We start from the raw sequence: 20,734 nt of genomic DNA on the forward strand, positions 1-20,734 counted from the left end.
GAGGTCTGTCGAGACGAGGATAACTCGGTATGCGACTGGGCGAAGGCCGGTTTGGTAAAGTCGGACAAGGAGTGGTTACCCTCTCTTGAGGGTGGGAGTCCCGACATTATGGATTATTGTCCCGCTTGGGAGAAGGTGGTTGAAAAGAATGAAAAGGGGCGAATATCGAATTCTTCCGTTTGGAGGCGAACTCGGAATTTTGACTATCGCCGAGGAAGACGTTTTCAGTGGAGAAGTCCGGCTTGCTCACGGCGTCCTCCGATGTATGTATAGTATATGTCAATATAAACAAGGGTAATGAGAGAATGAAGTTGAAGAGTTTTCTTTTACAGGGATAATATTAATGTACTCTGTATTTGGAGGCAGGGACTATGTACTAATTATATCTTGGCCTGCACTATGCACTAATAACGCGTGATCGCCAGGAGAAGCGCCGAGTGGGATGCCATCTTGCTGGACCTGTTTCAACCTGATTGCACGCGGCTGACAGTAGGCGATCTGTTTCGTCAGATTTAAATGTGTTGACGCTGGCTTTTGCGCTTGAGCGTTTGATACGTGTGCAACAATGCAGTTGTTGCAGACATACACATACGGGTACGCGGACATTGCCACAGAGGAATGTCGTGATCAATTCCTATAGATGAGTAGGGGTATAAAACTATCGGAATAAAGAAACACTTCCATGCTCAACCAACCCTAGTCTTGTAGTTGTATGATTTCTAGATATTCGGTCAGTCGGTTCCAGAAATCGGTCAATGCAGACAGCACTTACCTGTCAAAAACTCTTCAAAGCTGACTGTCACATAACCGTCTCGATCATCGTCATACCGCTTGAACACATCCGTCATCCGACGCAAGCTAATGCACGCCTGGACGAACAGATCAAAGCTCATACCCAGCTTAGCCGGTCCCATCATCGCAGATGCATTCCTCTGTCGACCCTTGCTCTCGAATGTTGTAAACAGAACCGTCACAAATGGCTGGCTCAACCGATACCCAAATGCGACCAGCGATTTCTCAAACTCCTGCAAACTAATGCGCCCGCTGCGATCTTCGTCGAACCGGTCGAACAGTTCCCGCCATGCCGCTAGATACCGCCACAATGACACAAACTCGTCGAACGAGATGGTCCCGCTGCCATTCCGGTCGAACATGCGGATCATCATCTTGACAGTCTTCGGATGAAATGAGGTGTAGTCGCCATTGACCAGAGCAGAGCCCAGCTCCATCTCCGTCAGCGCGCCCGAGTGGGAGACATTGGCAGCCCGGAACAAGGGAAACAGCTGCTGCGGGTCATTGCTGGCTACCGACAAGGGAGGAGGGTGCGGCGATTGTGGTGGATGTGACACCGGTGGGGGGCGATTCCGAACCGGGTGTGTTGGTGGTGGTCCGAAGCCGTAGTTCTGCGGCGGGGGAGAGGGATGGAGGGTGTGCGAGGGACGGTATTGACTCGGAGGTGCGCTTACTGGCGGGCGCCCGTTGTGTGCTGGATGTAGGGAATGTGACGATGCTGACGATACCGGAACTCGCGGGGGAATACTGCTAGAAGAGGAGTGTGGTACTACTGGACGAGCGGCTTTTGGCTGAGCTGGATGCGATGGTCCTGTTTGCATAGCACCAATCATCTGGGCGACCTGTAGTTTCATTTCAAGTCCAGCGATCAGTCGCGGGGTTCTTGCTATACAAACTCCGGTAAGCGTGGGATGAGGGACGTACCTGTTCCGGTTCTGCGTGTCTGTAAATCTCCCAATCCCACAGTCAGCAATTACCCATGTTCTCTGTTTATCCAATATCCACTTACGCCGGTAGCGCATCGGGGTTATAAGATTTGTTGTATGCCATGACGCCGGCACAAGAACGTTTCTTTTAAGTTTGACGTAACGGTGCGGCGACAAGGCGACGGAGCTGAGTCCCTGATAGAAGAGAGCACAAAGAAGTAACCGAGTAGAACAGGACGAGTCTAAAATACTGGAGCCAGGAGCAAATAAAACAGAAACAAGGCCGTAAGGAGTTCGTTCAGGAGAGAGAAGAAGAAAGAGCGTTTGTTCGTTCTCGTTGGAGCGGAGCCGTGGGGCAAGTAGCAGCTGCCAAGAGAAAAGATTCGGTTTTTATTTAGCTGTGCGAAGTGGCTGAGATTGACATGGTGTATGGTGATAGTATATTATAGAGTAGAAACAGAGAGAAAGACAAGATGGTATCACACAGTGAGACCGAGTGACTTGTACGGCCCACGGGTTCATGGGCGGAGCGGAGGTTCTTTACTTAGTAGACAACCCCTACAGAGTACATTCGGAACAACTATACACTCCAGTGACTCTTGTATGTACACACATTGGGTATCAATTGGGCTCTCCAACAATTTCCTCCACTTCGCCTGCCTGCTCAACCAGAACCTGTAATATCTCTTTCCACGCTTTCTCCTGGAACTGCCACCCCTCCGCCCCGGTCGTCAACGCGTTCGATTCACTGGATGCGTTAGCTTGCATTAACCCAAAAACATAAAGAAAAGAAGGGAAACATACTCGAGATAACCATCACTGCGCCAACATCGCCCATGCGATTCCACGCCCTGGTATGTCGCACTGACCAACGATCGGCTGCCTTGTTCACTCGTTCGTGCCAACAGTTTGAACTCGAACCATACTGCTGATCGCTCGTGGAACCGGTTGTATTGCCGTCCCAGAGACGATGCGCAGAAACCAGGACTCACTGTGTTGATGATTACCGGGAGAGTCCCGTTCTCATGTCGTACTCGGTGGGCGGCCATCTTCAACATATATTCTAAAAGAAGCTTGGAGATGGCGTATTGCATGGCCCCGGAGAAGTTGTTTCGATTGTTCACATGCTCTAGGAGACTGCCGTCTGTCCGGAGATGCGTAGGACGAACTCGGCAAAACAGCTGACTAGACACGACTGTTAGATGTGCCGCGTGCGATGTACTCGAGCTATCTCGGAGCTTAGGAAGCAGCAGAATTGCCAACAGCGCAGTAGACAATGTATTGACCTGCAAGGTCTCCTCCCATCCCTCTGGAGAGACTGTATAATCCCGATTCCACAGCCCGGCATTCAGCACGGCGATATCCAACTGGCTGAGTTCTGTGTCGACACGGTCCGCGAAACTCTTGATACTCTGGAAGCTGCTCATCTCAAGTTCCCAGATTCGAATGACGTCCGGTCGATTTGTGCGCTTCTCGAGTTCTGTCTTGACTGCATCGCCTCGTTGCACATTGCGACACCCGATAATCAAAGTTTCCACGCCTTGATTGAGGAATTTGATTGCTGCTTCATATCCAAGACCGGAAGTGGCACCTGTCAAAAGGATTGTCTTTCCGGCAAAGGAAACATCTGTGGGATCCTTTGGCGGACTATACTGTGACCGGAGAAGACGGAACAAGCCCGTCATGATGGATATGAATGTAGAAAGTAAACCAAGCATGCGTCTGGTTCAGGAACGTATCGATTCGGGAAGTTTAATGTCAAAGATCAATTGCCCGGTATGTTCCTGTTTGTATATTCCCGTAAAGACCAATCGCCTATGATGCAAAGCTCGGATGAACCGTGCTCGTATTGATCTGATATGGTTAACCTCGCCGCCTTAGCCATATTTCCTAATGATATAGTAGCACTCACAAGACCAATAAACAATAGATGCGATATCCGAATGACCAAGAAGAGTCAAGAATCGCGCAAGACGAACAGCGCTGGCGATGTACGATGACATGGGAACAAACAATGCAAACAAGAGGCGTGCCCAAGGATCTCGGCTGTCAATCATCTCGATCATCTCTGAGTTAGATAGTTGACTCGACACTAGTCAAATCAAACTGAGGAGGTCATTGTCTGGTTTCACTTGAGATAGTCGACCATGGCAGTTGAAATAGAGGAAAAGCACACGACAACAGAAGGCCGGACATGGCGAAATTACTTCCCGAATGGGGATCTCTGGGTGTTTGGCTACGGGTAAGTGTATACATGAAAGCAGAATGACCCGAATCCTTGGATACATGGATAAAACATACTGATAAATAGTACAGGAGTTTGATATGGAAGCCACCACCGCACTATGGTATGGATACTCACCATAGTCAATCTCAACATGAAATGACATGGCTTGTCTGAACTGAAGATTGGAATGCTGATGCTGGAGCAGACCAGAGAGTGCCGGGGTATATCAGCGGCTACGTGCGACGCTTCTGGCAGGTTGGTTTATCCTTGGTTCAATAAGATTAGGTGGTTGATGCTGATTGCGCTTCATCATTACTAGGCTAGGTATGCGGTGTTCACGCATGTCTGTTTCTCCCATTAATCAATGCTGAGACAACAACAGTACGGACCATCGCGGAACCACAGAAAACCCCGGGCGGGTTGTAACTGTGATCGAACGGGAGTTCTGGGAGACATTAGATGACCCGGTATGCTCCCAACTCAAACCCAAGAAGCAGGTACTAACACACACGACCAGCTCGCACACCTCGAGGTCCCTTCCTCATCATCCAAAGCTGCAGTCTGGGGCGCAGCATATCACATCCCAGCGTCCCACGCTGAAGAGGTCCACGACTATCTCGACGACCGCGAGATAGACGGCTACACGGTCCACTACACGCCATTCTACCCGACACCTACCGCTACCACATCTGAAGCTGACACCCCGACTACCCCCCTCACTTGTATGGTGTATATCGGTCTTCCCACTAACCCGCAGTTCCTCCGTGAGCCGGCCGATCGGGAGCCGCAGAGTGTCGCGGACGTGATTAGCGCGAGTTGCGGAAAGAGTGGGAGGAATGCGGAGTATTTGTATCTACTTGAGAAGGCGTTGGATGGGTTGGGACTGGGGAGTGCAGACGTACATGTGACGGATTTGGTGGGCCATGTGAGGGCGATCGAGAAGGAGACAGCAAAGGCCGATGAGGAAGAGGCAGAGAAGGATCTGACGAGGTCGCTTTCTATTTCTGACGCTGAGGCGCATGAAGATTTCCCTAGGACGGAGTGATTTTATATAACTATACGAAGCAGAATCTACGCTGAATGAGAGCACGACAATTCATAGCATTATATCACCTCATATCACCTCAAAGAGAAATGCAAGCGAGATCCCGTCATTAATAACAAATTGTGATCCATATCCATCGAATTATTTCGCGTTCCTTTTTTAAGCGCCCAGCAGCAAGACCGTGTTCGCACCGTTTTCGAAATTTTACTTAGCAGCAGCAGCGACAAGTTACCGCTTAGTATCCACCACCGTAACCAGAGTTGTAACCACCGCCTGGAAATTGTCAGTCATTCGCTCAATAAAGACCGCACAAAAGACGAAAAAAATAAAAAAAAAAAAAAAAAAAGGAATAAGAATATAACGCACCGTAACCTCCTCTAGAGTACTGAGAGTCATCACCTCCACGGCTGTTGTAACCGCCACGACCTTGGAAGCCTCCGTTGCTGCGGGGGGGCTTGTCGGCCGCCTTGTCGACACGAATGGTACGGCCGTCGAACCTATGCAACGTTAATATCGTCCAGGTCTCCCCGTTCACTCAATAAAAAAGATTATAACGTACTCCTGGTTGTTCAAGGCGTTCATGGCGGCGTCAGCATCCTCCTCGGCAGCGAAACGGACGAAACCGAATCCACGGCTGCGGAAGGAGTCACGGTCCTTGACGACAATCTGCAGAGAGTTAGTAAAGGTAAGCAATGAACATGAGGAGTAAGATAAGGGCACTGACAGCTTCATCAACGGCACCAAATTGCTCGAAGCCTGCGCGGAGGGATTCGTCAGTGGTGTGCCAGGAGAGGCCGCTATTTAGTGTCAGTTTGAAATTTTCAGAGATAGTCGAGACTGGATAATGCAGACCCGACAAAAAGTTTGGCCATTTTTGTTGTGTAGAGAATGGAGTGATTATTATTGAAGAGAGAGAGAGAGTTGGTTGAAAGTGGATGGAAAAAAGTGAAAAGTGGGTGGTGAGAGAAAGAAAAGAGAGGGGAGAAAAAAAAAAAAGGAAAAGAAATGATACGAAAGACCAGGATGTCCCAATTGGGCAGAAATGTGTGACAGTCAGATTTTGGTGGTTTGTCTTCCAATTATCTTGTTTTAATAGTAGAGCAATCAAACTCATTTGTATTTGTCTAGTATTGTCCATATTTATTGGGTATTGTTCTCTTTCATATAATATTCATCATTACCCCTCCATACCCCAGCTAATAATTCCTCTGATCAGTGACTTTTATCTGTATTTTTGAGCGATTTTAGAGAAAAAAGTCTTCAGTGAATGCTTGACAATCTGTTGAATTATGCCAAATACTATCAAAGACATCACCGTGACCTGCCACTATTGAGGATGCCTGCCGTTGATATTAGTATAGGCAGCTGCCTCCCAGCGCGCCTCCCCAAATGGCTCGACAGCCATCCACCATTAAGCATACTCGTTCAATCTTCTTTTATTGGATTCTATATCATCTCACTCGCTGAACTCGCGAAAATCGCGACCCAATGGACCAAGACAGCTCTTATTTCATCCGGAAATGGTTGCAAGATGTCGAGGAAGAACGCTCGACTCGCATCGTCAATGGACCAGGTACTCCCTCTACTATTACTGCATTTATCATCGTTACCTGCAATGTGTAGCCTGCTAACCAGACAAACAGACAACATGCTTTTCTCCCCACGCAGACTATTCGCGCGACTGAGTGAAGCTCCCGGGGCGCAGATATTCGGTCGTTCATTCCGAACACCGCAACAGTCCCCCGAGTCTTCACATCTCAAAGCCCCTTTGGATGAAGTCGCCAACTCGAGGCAAGAAGCGCATGGATACGAGCGCAGGCCTCGACGTAAAACTAAAGACGATCGCTACGAGTACAAGGGACATGACCGTCGCGCGGATCCAGAGCGCTCGAAGAAGAAGGAGAAGAAGACAGCCAAACAGAGTCGGAAACATACTCTGAATCGTGACTTTTATGCACCAAACGTGTCTCAGACACGGCTGACTGTATGTGCAGATTATCAACCTTTTGAGATTGTTGCTAACTCTGTAATAGCTCACTTCTCGTCCGAACATGGGGATATTTGGCAAAGGACGAACGTCTTCTCCTACCAAATCTCGTGAGTGTAAGACTTCCTTGCTTCTGGATTCATTGCTTCATCTTACACCTGTCTAGTACCCGACCTTACTTTCTCGGAGATGAACTTCCTGTCGAGAAGATCACGATTGAACCCGAGCGAACTGCCAGCAGAAGAACAACAAGACAAAACAAACGAAGCTACGCGGAGGGAACATGACTCGCAAATGCAGATCCCTCAGTACTTCTTCAACGATTATTATGACGAAGCTCCTGCCACGGCGTACGCAGACGCAGACCAACCCGAACCCCCTGCTATGGCTTCGGAAGCTCACGGAGGCCGTGCCATGGAACCTACAGCTCTCAGTCCAAAGCTATCGCACAGCGCTACACTGTACACTTGGTCTGAGAGTGATTGTAGGGAACATGAGCGCCGGGCCTCGTCTGAAAATTGCACAAAAGGCATCCTATGTGTCGACTTGAATCACCAACACATTAGCGATGAAGAGAAAGCAAACAAAAGATACTGGGATCTCGATGAGCTGAAGCTAATCTTGAAGATACGCCAGCAAACACGGAACGAATCTAGAGCAAACAAAGAGCCGAAGACCTGCGATCACTTGAAGCGGAGACGTCAGCCAGACGAGGCGGACGATGCACCCAGAAGCCCTAAGAAGTCAAAACTTTCCAATGCCATCGCCTCTATTCGAAAGAGTCTCTCCTCCCTGGCGTCGTCCAACACGGGGCGTGATAGCCCACTGCACGGACAGCAAGAACTAGGCACATATGCTCCAGAACTGCAGACGAGCCGCAATCTAGATCACCATGAGCTGGAACTTATTCCCAAGCAAGCGTGCTTCTCGGATTATCGTCTAATGAGTCAAACCTATAACCCGGCCATCGCCCCGCACCAGAACCCACAGTCAAACTGGGATATCGACGGCGCAGGCCCCAATGAAATAGACCTGGACGCTGAATTTAACAGCATAGTCCGCATCTGCTCAAGAGAGACGGCATACAACAAAGACGAGGACGTGATTATGAAGGACTTGGACGCGGTATACGACTCAATAGTCTTGGATGACAAAGACCCAGCACATGGAAGTCTTTCACGAGCACCAAGCAACCAGAGCTATTTCTTTTCCACCCCAGACTGTTTGACATCACTGCATGATGAGTGTTGGAACTCGTCTTTGCCTTCTGGAATCACCAACCATAGTTCAGGCAACGATTCATGGGCCGCTCACCAACCGCACAACATCACATTCCAAGACGAAGGCGTGCAGGCCACGAGTAATTCTATATATGACGCATGGAACGGGTTTTCACAGCCCATAATGTCTGCAGTTGGCATGGGAACTGCAGCGTTTGGGGCCTCGACCGGGTTTTGTTGGCGACAGAACAAATTGTATTGATTTATTTTGGTCTGCAACTGCATATTTCTGAATAGGGCAGCGCGGCTTGGGACAATTGAAGTTGGAGATAATCATTTATGTGTATCAGATGTTTTGACGCAGCGATATTGGTCTAATATAGTTTTCCTTTCCAATTTAGAGACTCTTCATTCACCGAGAATTTGTGCAGCTAAGGCGGCATAGATTGCAATGCGTCTCAGTATTCATAGGGTTAGTTTCCCAGGGATTCCTTATACACCACTTTCAGGGTCGAGTCTATAGTTCAATTCGTGGCAGGGTATGAGCGTGTCTTACTATTGTAGTAGTAGAAAGTGATGTAGATTGATACATGTGCATAACTCTGTCGTCAACGCTTCTAGAAAACACCACTATTCCATAACATCATCAGGATCATAAGGGGGGACATCACCGCACTGGATAGGCACAAACGTCGTGGCAAAGCGACCATGCTTCGAAAACTGAATAATCTGATAAAGAAGTGGTCCCAATGGATCGATCAAGCATCGGGGGAGAATCCGCTCGCAGAAAGATAAAACTCCGCGAGTGTTTGTTTGGACGTTTTGTTGGGTTTAAAGACGGACAGATTCCTACTGAATTCGCCATATCTGTTTTGAGATTTTCTGGCAATGGTCGATTTTTTGGGAGGTGATATTGAAAAGGTGGTTGTTGGAAAAGAAGAATCGGTGATTTAACTGCCAGGCTTCGATGGCTTCATTGCTTCGTTGCTTCGTGCCATGTTGTCTATCCTTGTTATTATTCTTTCTTTGTCATGAATACCCTACTGGTCATTACTACTCCTCAGAGTCTCTAATCACCACAATCACAGCAGGAGTCATAAAACCACGCAACAAGCCACCGCATCAGCAGCTTGCGTGGCTGATACGAAGCCACATCTTATGTGCAGATTGTAGGGCAGACTATGCTACCCTAAAATCTCACAGGAGAAAAAAAAAAAAAAAAAAAAAACAACAACAACAACAACAAATGAATCAGGACCTGCATGCATCGGCCGAACAGCACGTGGTGTCCGTCCAGAGTGCGACTCGAGCCTGCCGATTACGGAGTACGAGCCAAGTCTTCTGTAGTCTGTACGGAGTTACTATGATCTCCAGCGGTAATGAGTAATGAATAATGGTCAACTCACGATGTACATCTAAAGCCATATTTAGCAGAGCTGTAACTACACGTAGCCTGATTAGGAAGGCGACAGGAGGCTCGTTTTCAAATGCCGACCCTGAAATGTAATTTTCATTAATATTATTCAAAGAAAGACAGAAAATGCAGAAGGCTGCGAATTCCCATTTCTGTAGTACTGCATTCTACTCTGTACACCATGCATGCTCCTTTTCTCTGCATCCTCCTGCAGACACATTTCAATTAACGCACAGGGCCGTTCAGCCGACACATGACCATCAACTGGGGCGCGTCGGCTCTCTATACTCCCTAATTTGCAGTTTCTGGCAGGGATTGGTGCCCGGCTGGGCGGTTGGTGGCCTTTGTGAGTATACGACAGGTGTCGAGTGTTCCAGCCTTGTTCAGCGTTTACGGGAGAGTCGTGTCGATCATCCATGTACCGAGCGTTCGAACGTTCGGTGCATATTATATTCTGTACTATACTTGCGGAGTACTCCGGATAAAGGATTGGACTACCGTGTCCTTATGTCCTTAGTTATAGGGAGGGAATTATAGTTCGTAATGTCGGAAATTAGCGGATCGACATGTCAAGCGGAGAACGTGTTTGTTCGGTGATTTCAGAAATCTTGGCTTGATTGTCATTCTGCCCTACCTACTTGTAGTTACAAATAGATGAGCACGACATCCTAAGCCCACGCTGATCAGGCTGTGTTCACAGAAGCTACGGCTATAACCGGTGATCATAACGAACTAAGCTGAAGGGTCAACACGAACACACAGATAACGACTTGGTCTCTGCACGTAATGACTGCGCTCGATATGAACGATCGTTTCAGACCTGCAGCATGAATTCCTCGTGCCCTGCAGATCTTGGCTAGAACGCTACGGGGACTCGTGGTGATTGGATGGTCAAGAGCAGATGGTGCTCGAAAATCCTAGTCAACCGCGTGGCAGTCCGTGTTCCTGGTCCTGGGAGATATTGATGATGAAAATAGCAGTGACATATTGGACTCGAGGTCATCTACACCATGCACTGGCCAGTATACGGTGCGTTGTATGCCTGGGGAGTATGCCTTGTGGTAATCATGTCTGTCAGATATGGTATTGAAACCACTGCGGCGGGCCTTCCTCCCCTGGTGGTCTCGGTCGTTCCTCCCATATAAAGGGCGCATCTGACTGGACAAAGGCATTGACACCTCGTTGCCAAAATCCTTTCAGTTTCGTCTTATGTCTAGTGTACAGTTAGAGCCTGAATATCCCCCTCTGTGTTGCTAAACTCATGTAAAAGCAACCTCGTCCTTTGGCGTTCCTGTTTTGCTGACTTTCGCAGATCGATCGAATAGAAGACCCTCCAAGGGCTGCCCAAAATGAAGACAGCCAGAGACAGTACGCGTCGTTTGACGGAGTCCAACTTGGAACAACATGGCGAGCTCCTGCAACGGGTACGCTGATTCAATCCTTCCCGGAACATGACAATCTAACATCTATTAGCAGGAGCTCAACACCAGAACAGTCCCATGGGCCGAGAAAGTCATCAAGGACGAGCAAATCCACCAATTCTACTCGCAATCCCACCTAAGAGCTCTCGAGCGCCGGCATCCGCAAGACGCCATCCGTGACATTCACCTCGCCGCCACTAGTGTCTCGAGAACAGACTCATCAATTGGAAGCCTCAAGCTCTTCGAACCGCAGCAGGGGATGTGCCGCGAAGACCCGTTGGAACGCTTCCTGACGCCGGACGGATGTGGTGGCCCATATGCTCGAGCTGCATTGAGAGAGATGGGGTACTCGTTTGGGAGTATGGACGGAAGGGAAGAAAGGAAACAAATAGCCCAGCAGAGGGCTGAGGCGGTGGTCAAGAGGAAGGCCAGGGAGCGGACGGTAGACAGTCGACGAAGTTGATGAAGGATAGGGTCACATAATATCATGGCACAAGATGACATTCGTGTTCAGGGGATACAGGCGTTTACTATAGAGGTTTTCATGCTTCGTGGTCATGTTCTGATGCAAAATGTTCAATTGGGTATATAGACAGTTTGTCTCAAGTTGCGTTTTTCACCTGCTGTTGCAAATCGATATTCTCCTGCAAACCTCTTTTTCTTCTGCACTTGACTTAGTGACACTTCTTAAACACCGACTGTTGAACCGGCTTCAAAACGCTCCTTGACCCAATAAGACAACCTAGCTGTGGTTCAAACCCCCAGCTTCAGAATAACCAAGACGCGCCCAAACGCCAGTAACGTTGAAGTCCAAACATGGTGTGAAGTATTTAACTGGGTATAGCGAATAATATATGGACAGAATCGCGGAAAGGTAGATACTCGGATGGCGAACTATGTCACGATTTGCGTATCGATAGGCGAACTCGAGTCGAATCTCTTAAAGCGCAGCCATGGCACCGGTTCCCTTGAAGGAAGCTTGGTTGTTCACGACGATTTCGACGGGGTACTTCCATTGCATGAATCTAGTCCAACCTGCGCAGCGAACAACCGGTTAACACCCTTGCGATTACGACGACCACAGAAACAGAAGACATACTCCAGTAAGCACACTTTCTCCCCAAGTACTTCCCCACAAACGGCACAAGAACCATCGACAAGAGCAACTCCAGCTGTTCAATGCTCTCTCTCCACTCCTCCTCCGCATCCGAGTAATCATCCGAGAGCGCATCCAAATCCGAACTCGAGGTCGATTCCGACGGCAGAGAGGCAACTTCGTCATCCGAGCCGTACGAGTACTTATCGACCGACGGCACCATGTAGCCAGATGCCCCGAGAGACGGGTTGGAGGCGGCGGGTTCGGCGGCCATGATGGAGTGATTGACGGAATGCACGAACGAGGGGGCGGGGTACGACGGAGATATAAAGTCGGGAAAGAATTAAGCAGTGGCCTGCCTACCGCTTGAATGGAAATTGAAGCATTCGCTGGGGGCTGAGAGACCTGGACTGATACCGACGACGCTGGTGGTAAATAGACTGGTTACTTTCTCCGGAGTTACTACTACGGAGTATGGTCGACGTTGATGTAATCCAGGAGGGTCACGTGCTGTATGGTAATCGGGTGACGATACGCTTGACTCAGAGGTCACGTGCGCAAGGGCGAGTGACCGGGTCGCCTTTGAGACGCCAAAAACGGTTCGACTCACACAGTTCAGAGGTATTTCGCTGTGAGGGAAGTATAACACTAAACTACTATTCTGAACTTCAACTGTGAGTGACTTTGTACCACACCACAATAACATATCATAAATACACCATGGCGGAGGCTGTACGTATTTACCGATGGTCCCCTCCCACATTTTCTTAACGCGAGCCTTCACAATTCAGACCCCTCGGGCACTACCACGTTGCCACGCATTCTCCATTTCTTCCTGACTGCCTTAGTCTTGCGCTTATAGCAGACTACTTTTTTTTTTTTTTTTTTTTTTTTTCGCTTTTTCTTTCTAACTTGATCGAACAGGTCGAACAGAAGCAACGCAAGTCGGTCGCTTTCAGCGAAGGTTCAGTCATCATGGATACGAACGGCGAAGTCACAGAAGCCCCCCAGGCTGTTGAGAAGCCTGTCGAGGAGAAGCCCACCGGTACCTCCATCCCACATCGAATCACTTTGGTGGAGCATGAGTTCTAATGGTTATCGGAATCTGTATAGGCGCAGACGAGCAAGTCGACGAAGTCACCGAGATGTTCAAGGGCCTGTCCAAGAAGAAGAAGACGACGAAGAAGCCCAAGGAAGAAGGCGAGGGCGATGAAGCCGCAGCCACTCCCGACGGCGAGTTCGACCCTACCGCGCTGAAGAAAAAGAAGAAGAGGCCTACCAAGAAGGCCGACACGGGTGATTTCGAAGCCAAGCTGGCCGAGGCCGATGTCGCGGAGCAAGGCGCGGAGGAGAAGACGGACGAGATCCCCGAGGGCGACCTTGAAGCTGGCACCGGTATCTGGGCCCACGAATCGACGCAAGCTATCCCCTACTCGCTCCTCGTCAACCGTTTCTTTTCCCTCATCCAGAGCCACCACCCCGACATGCTCTCCAGCGGTACCAAGTCGTACAAGATCCCGCCGCCTCAGTGTCTGCGTGAAGGTAACCGTCGTACCATTTTCGCCAACATCGCCGATATCTGCAAGCGTATGAAGCGTTCGGACGACCACGTTATGCAGTTCTTGTTCGCCGAATTGGGTACCAGCGGAAGTGTCGACGGTGCTAGACGTTTGGTTATCAAGGGTCGTTTCCAGCAGAAGCAGATTGAGCACGTCCTCAGAAGATATATCGGTATGCATTTCTTTCTCCCGTTTTCTGTTTCTTCTTACTAAGTGATACAGTCGAATACGTTACCTGCAAAACCTGCCGCAGCCCCGACACCGAGCTCAACAAGGGTGAGAACCGTCTGTACTTCGTCACCTGCAACTCGTGTGGTTCTCGTCGTTCCGTCGCCGCCATCAAGACTGGTTTCCGTGGACAGGTCGGCCGCAGAAAGCGTCAGGGTTAAACAGTTGGTCCGGTGGTTATCTTGCTGGATGGTGGTTGTCATTCCCATATTCTCATTTGGTTGTTACTTTTCTTTTTATTTCCCTGTCGTATAAAGATTTCTCTTGCTTCTTTTTTATCTGTTATGATGATGACGAGGGAAATTTCATGGTTTAGATGATGATAGTTTGATGTTCTGAAAAGCAAATAGCCAAAAATTTAAACGATTTGAAGACTTAAACATGGGTTCGTGGTAAGACCCAAGCTAACATGGACATAAACCAAAAACATCCTATTACTGTACTATGTAACAACGTTGAGAAAACACCAAAAATCGAACCAAAAGAGGTATCAAAAAGAGCTTATCACACAAAAAAGGAAAGAAAAAGGAGGGTATATATATATATCCTGGTAATCCAGCCAGGGAGAAAGGGATAGAATATGACGGAGTGTGGCATCCAAGAAAAAGAAATGTACTTCACCGGTTGGCCTTCTTCAAGTGGGCCGCAACGTCCTGGATCTTGCGAGTCTGGTAAAACACGGTGCCTGGTCCCATGAATTTGCAAGCAAGGCCTTCACGAGAACTAATTCCGGAAATGATACCGCCGGAAGCCACACGCTCGATCTTGTACTTGCAATTCCAGGCTACCAGGTAGCCATTGTCGATTGTAAATGTCTCATCAGATTTGATCTGTATATCATTAGTATATTAGTCCGCATGACTTCGCATAAACCGTATAGGGCACGACAACATACCTCTTTCTCAATGATTCCCCCGAGACCCTGTACAAAGAGGGGTCCCCAGCCACGGAAGGTATAAACGAAGAAGCCTTCACCAGAGAACACAGCTTGAAGAAGATTCTGTGTTTTGTAGTCACTATCGACTGCATGTGTCGCAGCTAGAAAAGCGTCTCTTCCGACCTTCCATTCGCTTGTAAAAGGTGGATCACGATCTTTCACAGGATTGGGCTCAACAGTATTGACTCGGATGACTCCAATACTACCAAGGGAGGATGGTGCAAGCATCACTTCCCCGTTTCCAGTGATCTTTGATTTGCTGAATCCACTCCTCATGAGAAGCTTCATCCATGAAAAGGAGAGCTGGCCTCTCAAGTTCATACTGGGATCCATAGCTACCATTGCCCCTATTGTTCGAATTAGTTAGCATTGGATGCGATAAAAGGCACTAGCTTAGAACCAAAGCATAACGGCATACCTGGCTTCGCAATCAATGGGACATCTCCGCCTAGTTTCACGGTCAAGAGTGAACCGCTGTCATTGTTGGTGGCTACGTAAGAGCCACCATTATAGACACCAGTGATGTCTTTAGGAGTGTACCCTTCCTCGAGTTTCTGGGTAATTGCCCGAGATTTTTCCAATTCCTCGAGATACGGTTTCAGTTTCTCGTCAACTAATGCAATCATCCTCTGCTCAAGAAGCGCTTGTGATTTCTCGTCCGTCGAATCGTTTTCGTCCTTGCGAGAGTCTTGTGATTGCGGCTGCGTCGTTGCATTGTCGTCGACTTTGGCGGGCGCTTGTTGCTGGACAACATTGTTTTTCTCATCCCAGTATTGATCAGTCGATGTTACAGCGGTAGGCTGTCCGTGTTGAGAGTATGCATGCTGTTGGAATGGCTGTTGGGGTGGCTGTTGATAGCCGTAGACGGAAGGGGAGTTTGAAGGAGGCTGCTGGAAGGGGTAATTCTCTGCAATAGAACATGAGCCTCTGCTCATCATTAAAGGATGTGCCATTATCCGGCTTCTATCAAGGGACATACTCAGCTCATAGGCAGCTGGAGATATACATATTAGTTATGGTGACAGCGATCCCATTCGAGGAATTAACGTACCAGCATGAGCCTGGTTGGCATACGGTTGGTAAGCCACTTGCTGAGCCATGGTGATCAGAGGTTCGTCGCAGATGAATTATAATAGTGAGCTTCTGTCCGATCAAGACAGTAAATATTGTTCAGTCACGGCTTCGCGTCAGGATCGGGTGTCTTCTCTCCAGAAGAGAAAACGACAGAAGCGGCCAATTTTAAACCCATCCTGAGAGCTCGAGTCCTGAGGAGACACGAAGGGATCGACTGTGACGAAAGTTGATGAGGTGCATTGATTCGACGCTTGGTGCTCTCCTCGGCGCTTAGAGGTCCTTCTTCAGCGCATGTGCGGAGATGCTCATTGGCTGCCCTCGATGTGCTCGCAAAAATACCCTGTTCGTCACAGCAAGTCGCACAATGATAGAAATCTTACTCTGGGCGCGTTCTTATGCTGGAAGAAAATTGAGCGGATATTGAGGTCTGGATTCGGTGGTGCTTGTCGCGCTTGCTACCCCGTAAAAGTCATACATCGCAGAAGGACCAGTACTATCCATATAGTATTTTCGAGAAAAAAAATAAAAAAAATTAAATAAAAGGAAGGGGGAGGGGGGGGGGTGAGAATACGCATATCATACTATTCTTAGGCCTCATGCTGACATTGTCGTATCAAAATAACCTCAGACTTATTGCTCATTGCTGTCCGCACGATATTTCCCTTTTGCTAAGCGCGACGACTGCTTTCTGTTACAGTGCTCTTCCAAGAGAACCTTCGTCTCTTTGGCCTCAGATTCGTCGCACTCTTTGAGTAGCTCGAAGACTGTCCTGCCTTGATTATCCCGCTTATGAATGTCGGCTTCTTTTTCAAGTAAAAGACGTAGCGAGTTCGTTGACGATTCGCATGCTGCCGTCATTAAGGCTGTTCTTCCATTGCGACTCTGCACATCGATATTCGCTCCGTGATCGAGTAGAAACTCGACCACAGAACAGCTATCCCTTTGGGCAGCACATATGAGTGGTATCATGCCTGATCCAACTATGTCCATCCTGGCGCCTTTTTTCAAAAGTAATGAAGCGGTTTGGAGATCATCTCGCTCGCATGCCAGGTGGAAGGCTGTGTTACCATGATTATCCGTACTCTCGATAACGGCCCCGTATTCCAAGAGCAGTGCTATGACTCCAGCACTCCGAGCCATCAGTAAAACTGGGACATGTCTGTGACAGATGTTAACCATGCCACCATGCGCAAGAACCCTTGCTGTCGCTTCTTCGTCATCCATGGAGACAACAAACATGAGTGCCGTCATGGCACCTGACCTTGCACCATGGTTGATATCCAGACCCTGGCGGCATAATGTTTCAATTGCTGAATCGGACCCGCTCCGGGCCGCATACTCAAATGCAGTTGCGGCATCTCCGATCTTTAGCTTGCAGACCTCGGCCCATTGCACCATAAGGCAATGATTAAGGGAGGTTAACCCATTCAGTGTAACCAATCTCAAACACAAAAAGTCTTGTCTTCTGGAGAAATTATATTCATTGAAGATGGGCGGGCTAGTGACGGTGGAGCTCGACGATATCGTCACCTGCTTCAATTTCTCCATATCAAGGGTTAACCATGAAGATAATCCAGACTTGGCTTGATCCAAATCTGTTTCGGATATCCCTGCGTTATTAGTGAGAGTCAAGCAGCCATTAGCTCCTAGATGAGACTCCAGGGCTGTTACTATGGACGAATCGGCAATACGCCATGCGATCCATCCCATCTGCATAGAAAACAGTTTCCACCATTCACGCTCTTTCCGAGAATCTATCCACCCCGGCTTGCGAAGCTTGTCCAAAGGTTGATTGAACCTTCTGAAGTAATCGGCTCGACTTTCAGCTTGCAAAATCCAGAAGGTTTCATAGTATCCGTGCTGCTGGATGACGGGATGCCCGCGAACCATCAGTGCCCGGCGGCAGAGCCGGCCTAGTTCGAAAGCTGAACGTTCGAACTCTGGTCCTTCGCATCGCTTACAGAGCCAACGGATAATCGAGAATGCATCTGCCCATTGCCCTTCTGTAGCCAATTCGTCAATCTGCTGAGACACGGTAGGAGTGTCTGCTGCCAAATCCGGCAAAAGATTACGTCGTTTCAAGACAGGGACAATGCACAAAAGGGCGTCTTCTCTTGATCCTAGATTTCCAGATCGAAAGCATTGCACCAGTCCGTCAAGACGATCGCTAGAGGCAATGTAGCCATTTTGAGACCCGGAAAGTATCTGTACCTTGTCTGAAAGCTGGAAATTTTCGAGAATATTGTCGAGAAAATGAATATAAATATCTTGGGCCGCCATCATGTCTAATTCGTTCTTGGTCTTGACGACAAGAACATCCATATCTTCAGGATAAGAGTCCGAATAAAAGCCAAATAGTTGTCGGGAAGAGGATATCATGCTAGACGAAACCATTTCCGCCTCTGTTTCGCAAAACATCCATTTGTGGAAGTAGAAGTCGGTCTCTTCAGCTTTGGCCTCCGTCTCATGAAGCCCAACCAGTCGTCCAAGCTCTGGCTGAAGCCAGCCTTCATTGGATTTCAACAGTGACCATGTCCATAACCCTAGTATCGCTTCAAGTTCGCCGACGTCGACTGTCCATTGTAAATTATTCTCGGATCGTTCGATCTTTAGTGTAATCTGCTCTAGTGAAGTCATAGTAACCCCCTCACTGCGAGATAGGCACTCAAACGGGAGCGTAAAGTAACAAACACCATTGGTCATTGTTGTCAATTTGGACAGCAGGTCCATCGTTTTCTCGATCGTATTGGTCAATTTATAGGCAGTATTCCGAATGGGGAGGTCGTGCCACACTTTATTTCCACATTGCTCTGCATTGGATGTGAGCTCTGCTAGGCGAACTCTCGTCTGAATCAGCCTGATCCCCAGCCCAACTGACGCATCCGGTTCTGCCGCCGTCGTTGTCGCAGAAAGACTGGACGGGACGCGAGAGGCATCGTCCGCAAAGTTTGTGCGTAAGTTGAATGATTCAACTCCTTCCAAGTGGAACGCGAAACAATCCAGTTCTTGTTTCTTATGCGAACTAAGTCGGCATTCCTCTTGAGAAAGCCGACTTTCATCTGAACCAATTCTCTTTGTTCGAAGCCAGGTCCGCACAAATGCCATTAAAATGGTAGATCCCATTTGCGCCAGGGCAACCGAAGCATTAAGCCCCCTTTGACCAACGAACTGAAGGGCCCATCCCGAGATAGTGAGTAGTACCGTTAATATTAACCAGGCATGGTTGACTCTATACCCTTCGAGCCTTGTTGATTTGACATATCGAATGTCAGTGCTCGCTTGGGAACGGGGGCCTTCATTGACATCCAAAAATGCACCAAAGACTTGGTCTCCGATATGCTGCCCTCCCGGTTGTAGCCAATAGATTTTACTGGGCTTATTGGGGCGCAGGTAAAACTCCTTCGTGGACCGTTCGATAATGAAGGCGCAAAGGAACATTCCCGTGCAGAGTAGTATAGATCCGAGTAAGAAGAGTGGGAAAGCGTATGCTGCGACCGGTTCTCCATCTTTTTCGAAGTTGGCCGGATACAGGAATACCGTGAGTGCAGAGAATAACAGTACTCCTGCAATACCTCGTCAGGTAAATTTGTACAAAGGGGAGTTGATTGTCGAGGGCTCATACATACCGACTTGCAACACGCAACCCAGGACAGAGGCGAAGTAGAACCAGCCCTGGCTTCTCCTCTTAATTCCCGTATTGAGCGAGAGGTTTGGAACGTCAAGTGCTGGCGGATAATCTTGCTCGTCAAGGTGCTCCCCTTTGTACCCTTCCCGATACCAAGCGCCCTCCCTCAGTGCGTCGCGTAGTGTTCCAATCTGGAGCGGGTGCTCTCCCTCCTTCACATTTTTATCCTCCCACATAACGATTTCCAACATCTGGGGTTTTCCAAAGACTCGCGAAATGCCGCCATTATTGAATACCTCGGCGGTTGTTTCGGACACGCAAGATAGGAGCTCACGCTCCGCCTCTCCAGGACCTTCCTGAGCTCGACCAACAAACGCTCGGAGGGATGAATTGCCGCAGACTCGAATGACAGAGACCACAGCGGTTAGGATTCCCAGGGGGGCCAACGCGAAGGTGAAATTATCCAATACGCTGATAGATTCCGAGAGGTACTGTTTGGTGAGTCGCTCTCCGAACAGGGCGAGAAGAGGTGCCTATTGAGTTTTAATATCACAGTAGGAAAGAGAAGAGAAACCACCCAAAAAGTGAGCTTACCAGGTCTGTTGCGAGATCATTTGTAAAGTCATCCCAATCATCATCTGCTTGCGTCCCCGGTAAGAGGATAAGCAATGTAAGTATAAGCCATAGAGAATATTTCGGGTAAACCAATGGCATCATTGGGGCCGGTGAATATAGTCACAGATCCTGGTAAACTTAGTATGGACAACCCAGGATGTTGGCCTACCCTATGTATATAAGATAATAGCTCAAACCACATATATCCCATACTGCCTTAATATTGACCATAAGGAATCATCAAAGCCGGGTTGTTTGCTTTCCAGACGACCAACCATAACGACGATAACGATGATGCTGTTGGCCTTGGGCATGATACATGCAGATAGCCGCCTGCGCCGCGCCCACCGGTTGGGTTGCAGAGCCAAAATTGGAAACACTGCCCCAAAACGGTTAGAGGGCAAAAAACAGATATGCACGTTAACGCCTTGTGTGACGCCTTATTATTATTTGATTTCATTTTTTGTTTGCCCTAATACTACCTCAGAATTCCCGTCCTAGTATAAATAATTCATGAGTCCTCGCGATGGAATCCATTAAAAAGAGGGAGATAACAAAAAAAAAAAAA

At 48.5% G+C, this 20,734-nt stretch overlaps 10 protein-coding genes across 10 annotated transcripts; 4 read left to right on the forward strand and 6 right to left on the reverse strand.

The window, feature by feature from the left end:
- Positions 1 to 399: 399 nt before the first annotated feature.
- ASPGLDRAFT_52151 (uncharacterized protein) lies at positions 400 to 2,140 on the reverse strand. The gene is made up of 4 exons (XM_022547685.1): positions 1,802 to 2,140; positions 1,717 to 1,735; positions 773 to 1,634; positions 400 to 719 (listed from the first exon to the last, which is right to left on the reverse strand). The coding sequence occupies exons 1-4, from the start codon at positions 1,840 to 1,842 to the stop codon at positions 697 to 699; spliced, it is 945 nt and encodes a 314-aa protein (XP_022396609.1). The 5' UTR covers positions 1,843 to 2,140; the 3' UTR covers positions 400 to 696.
- A 199-nt stretch (positions 2,141 to 2,339) lies between these two features.
- Positions 2,340 to 3,403, reverse strand: ASPGLDRAFT_136000 (putative short-chain dehydrogenase/reductase family protein; the record flags this gene model as incomplete). The annotated part of the gene is made up of 2 exons (XM_022541428.1): positions 2,340 to 2,466; positions 2,523 to 3,403. 2 exons carry the CDS (start codon positions 3,401 to 3,403, stop codon positions 2,340 to 2,342), a joined length of 1,008 nt encoding a protein of 335 aa, XP_022396610.1.
- Positions 3,404 to 3,797: 394 nt separating this feature from the next.
- On the forward strand, positions 3,798 to 5,146 carry ASPGLDRAFT_52152 (gamma-glutamylcyclotransferase). The gene is made up of 5 exons (XM_022547686.1): positions 3,798 to 3,960; positions 4,035 to 4,066; positions 4,151 to 4,203; positions 4,326 to 4,412; positions 4,463 to 5,146. Exons 1-5 carry the CDS (start codon positions 3,866 to 3,868, stop codon positions 4,988 to 4,990), a joined length of 795 nt encoding a protein of 264 aa, XP_022396611.1. The 5' UTR covers positions 3,798 to 3,865; the 3' UTR covers positions 4,991 to 5,146.
- Positions 5,050 to 5,952, reverse strand: ASPGLDRAFT_52155 (RNA recognition motif domain-containing protein). Its single transcript, XM_022547687.1, has 5 exons — positions 5,843 to 5,952; positions 5,715 to 5,787; positions 5,550 to 5,656; positions 5,357 to 5,487; positions 5,050 to 5,263 (listed from the first exon to the last, which is right to left on the reverse strand). Exons 1-5 carry the CDS (start codon positions 5,860 to 5,862, stop codon positions 5,226 to 5,228), a joined length of 369 nt encoding a protein of 122 aa, XP_022396612.1. The 5' UTR covers positions 5,863 to 5,952; the 3' UTR covers positions 5,050 to 5,225.
- A 141-nt stretch (positions 5,953 to 6,093) lies between these two features.
- On the forward strand, positions 6,094 to 8,080 carry ASPGLDRAFT_924433 (uncharacterized protein). The gene is made up of 6 exons (XM_022550520.1): positions 6,094 to 6,137; positions 6,207 to 6,563; positions 6,634 to 6,974; positions 7,024 to 7,093; positions 7,144 to 7,813; positions 7,864 to 8,080. Exons 2-6 carry the CDS (start codon positions 6,479 to 6,481, stop codon positions 7,871 to 7,873), a joined length of 1,176 nt encoding a protein of 391 aa, XP_022396613.1. The 5' UTR covers positions 6,094 to 6,137; positions 6,207 to 6,478; the 3' UTR covers positions 7,874 to 8,080.
- Positions 8,081 to 10,934: 2,854 nt separating this feature from the next.
- On the forward strand, positions 10,935 to 11,756 carry ASPGLDRAFT_925000 (uncharacterized protein). The gene is made up of 3 exons (XM_022550521.1): positions 10,935 to 11,035; positions 11,085 to 11,670; positions 11,728 to 11,756. Exons 1-2 carry the CDS (start codon positions 10,961 to 10,963, stop codon positions 11,493 to 11,495), a joined length of 486 nt encoding a protein of 161 aa, XP_022396614.1. The 5' UTR covers positions 10,935 to 10,960; the 3' UTR covers positions 11,496 to 11,670; positions 11,728 to 11,756.
- A 216-nt stretch (positions 11,757 to 11,972) lies between these two features.
- ASPGLDRAFT_29468 (uncharacterized protein) lies at positions 11,973 to 12,402 on the reverse strand (the record flags this gene model as incomplete). Its single annotated transcript, XM_022543857.1, has 2 exons — positions 11,973 to 12,067; positions 12,132 to 12,402. The coding sequence occupies 2 exons, from the start codon at positions 12,400 to 12,402 to the stop codon at positions 11,973 to 11,975; spliced, it is 366 nt and encodes a 121-aa protein (XP_022396615.1).
- Positions 12,403 to 12,774: 372 nt separating this feature from the next.
- On the forward strand, positions 12,775 to 14,122 carry ASPGLDRAFT_85511 (translation initiation factor eIF2 subunit beta). The gene is made up of 4 exons (XM_022550335.1): positions 12,775 to 12,860; positions 13,053 to 13,173; positions 13,242 to 13,859; positions 13,910 to 14,122. Exons 1-4 carry the CDS (start codon positions 12,849 to 12,851, stop codon positions 14,074 to 14,076), a joined length of 918 nt encoding a protein of 305 aa, XP_022396616.1. The 5' UTR covers positions 12,775 to 12,848; the 3' UTR covers positions 14,077 to 14,122.
- A 410-nt stretch (positions 14,123 to 14,532) lies between these two features.
- On the reverse strand, positions 14,533 to 15,478 carry ASPGLDRAFT_135901 (AIM24 family protein; the record flags this gene model as incomplete). The annotated part of the gene is made up of 3 exons (XM_022541419.1): positions 14,533 to 14,745; positions 14,811 to 15,199; positions 15,271 to 15,478. 3 exons carry the CDS (start codon positions 15,476 to 15,478, stop codon positions 14,533 to 14,535), a joined length of 810 nt encoding a protein of 269 aa, XP_022396617.1.
- Positions 15,479 to 16,624: 1,146 nt separating this feature from the next.
- Positions 16,625 to 20,330, reverse strand: ASPGLDRAFT_925168 (ankyrin repeat domain-containing protein). Its single transcript, XM_022550522.1, has 4 exons — positions 20,146 to 20,330; positions 19,553 to 20,084; positions 16,893 to 19,489; positions 16,625 to 16,837 (listed from the first exon to the last, which is right to left on the reverse strand). The coding sequence occupies exons 1-4, from the start codon at positions 20,266 to 20,268 to the stop codon at positions 16,784 to 16,786; spliced, it is 3,306 nt and encodes a 1,101-aa protein (XP_022396618.1). The 5' UTR covers positions 20,269 to 20,330; the 3' UTR covers positions 16,625 to 16,783.
- Between the last annotated feature and the right edge of the window lie 404 nt (positions 20,331 to 20,734).

This window comes from Aspergillus glaucus, assembly GCF_001890805.1.
Source record: "Aspergillus glaucus CBS 516.65 unplaced genomic scaffold ASPGLscaffold_27, whole genome shotgun sequence".
Classification (NCBI taxonomy): domain Eukaryota; kingdom Fungi; phylum Ascomycota; class Eurotiomycetes; order Eurotiales; family Aspergillaceae; genus Aspergillus; species Aspergillus glaucus.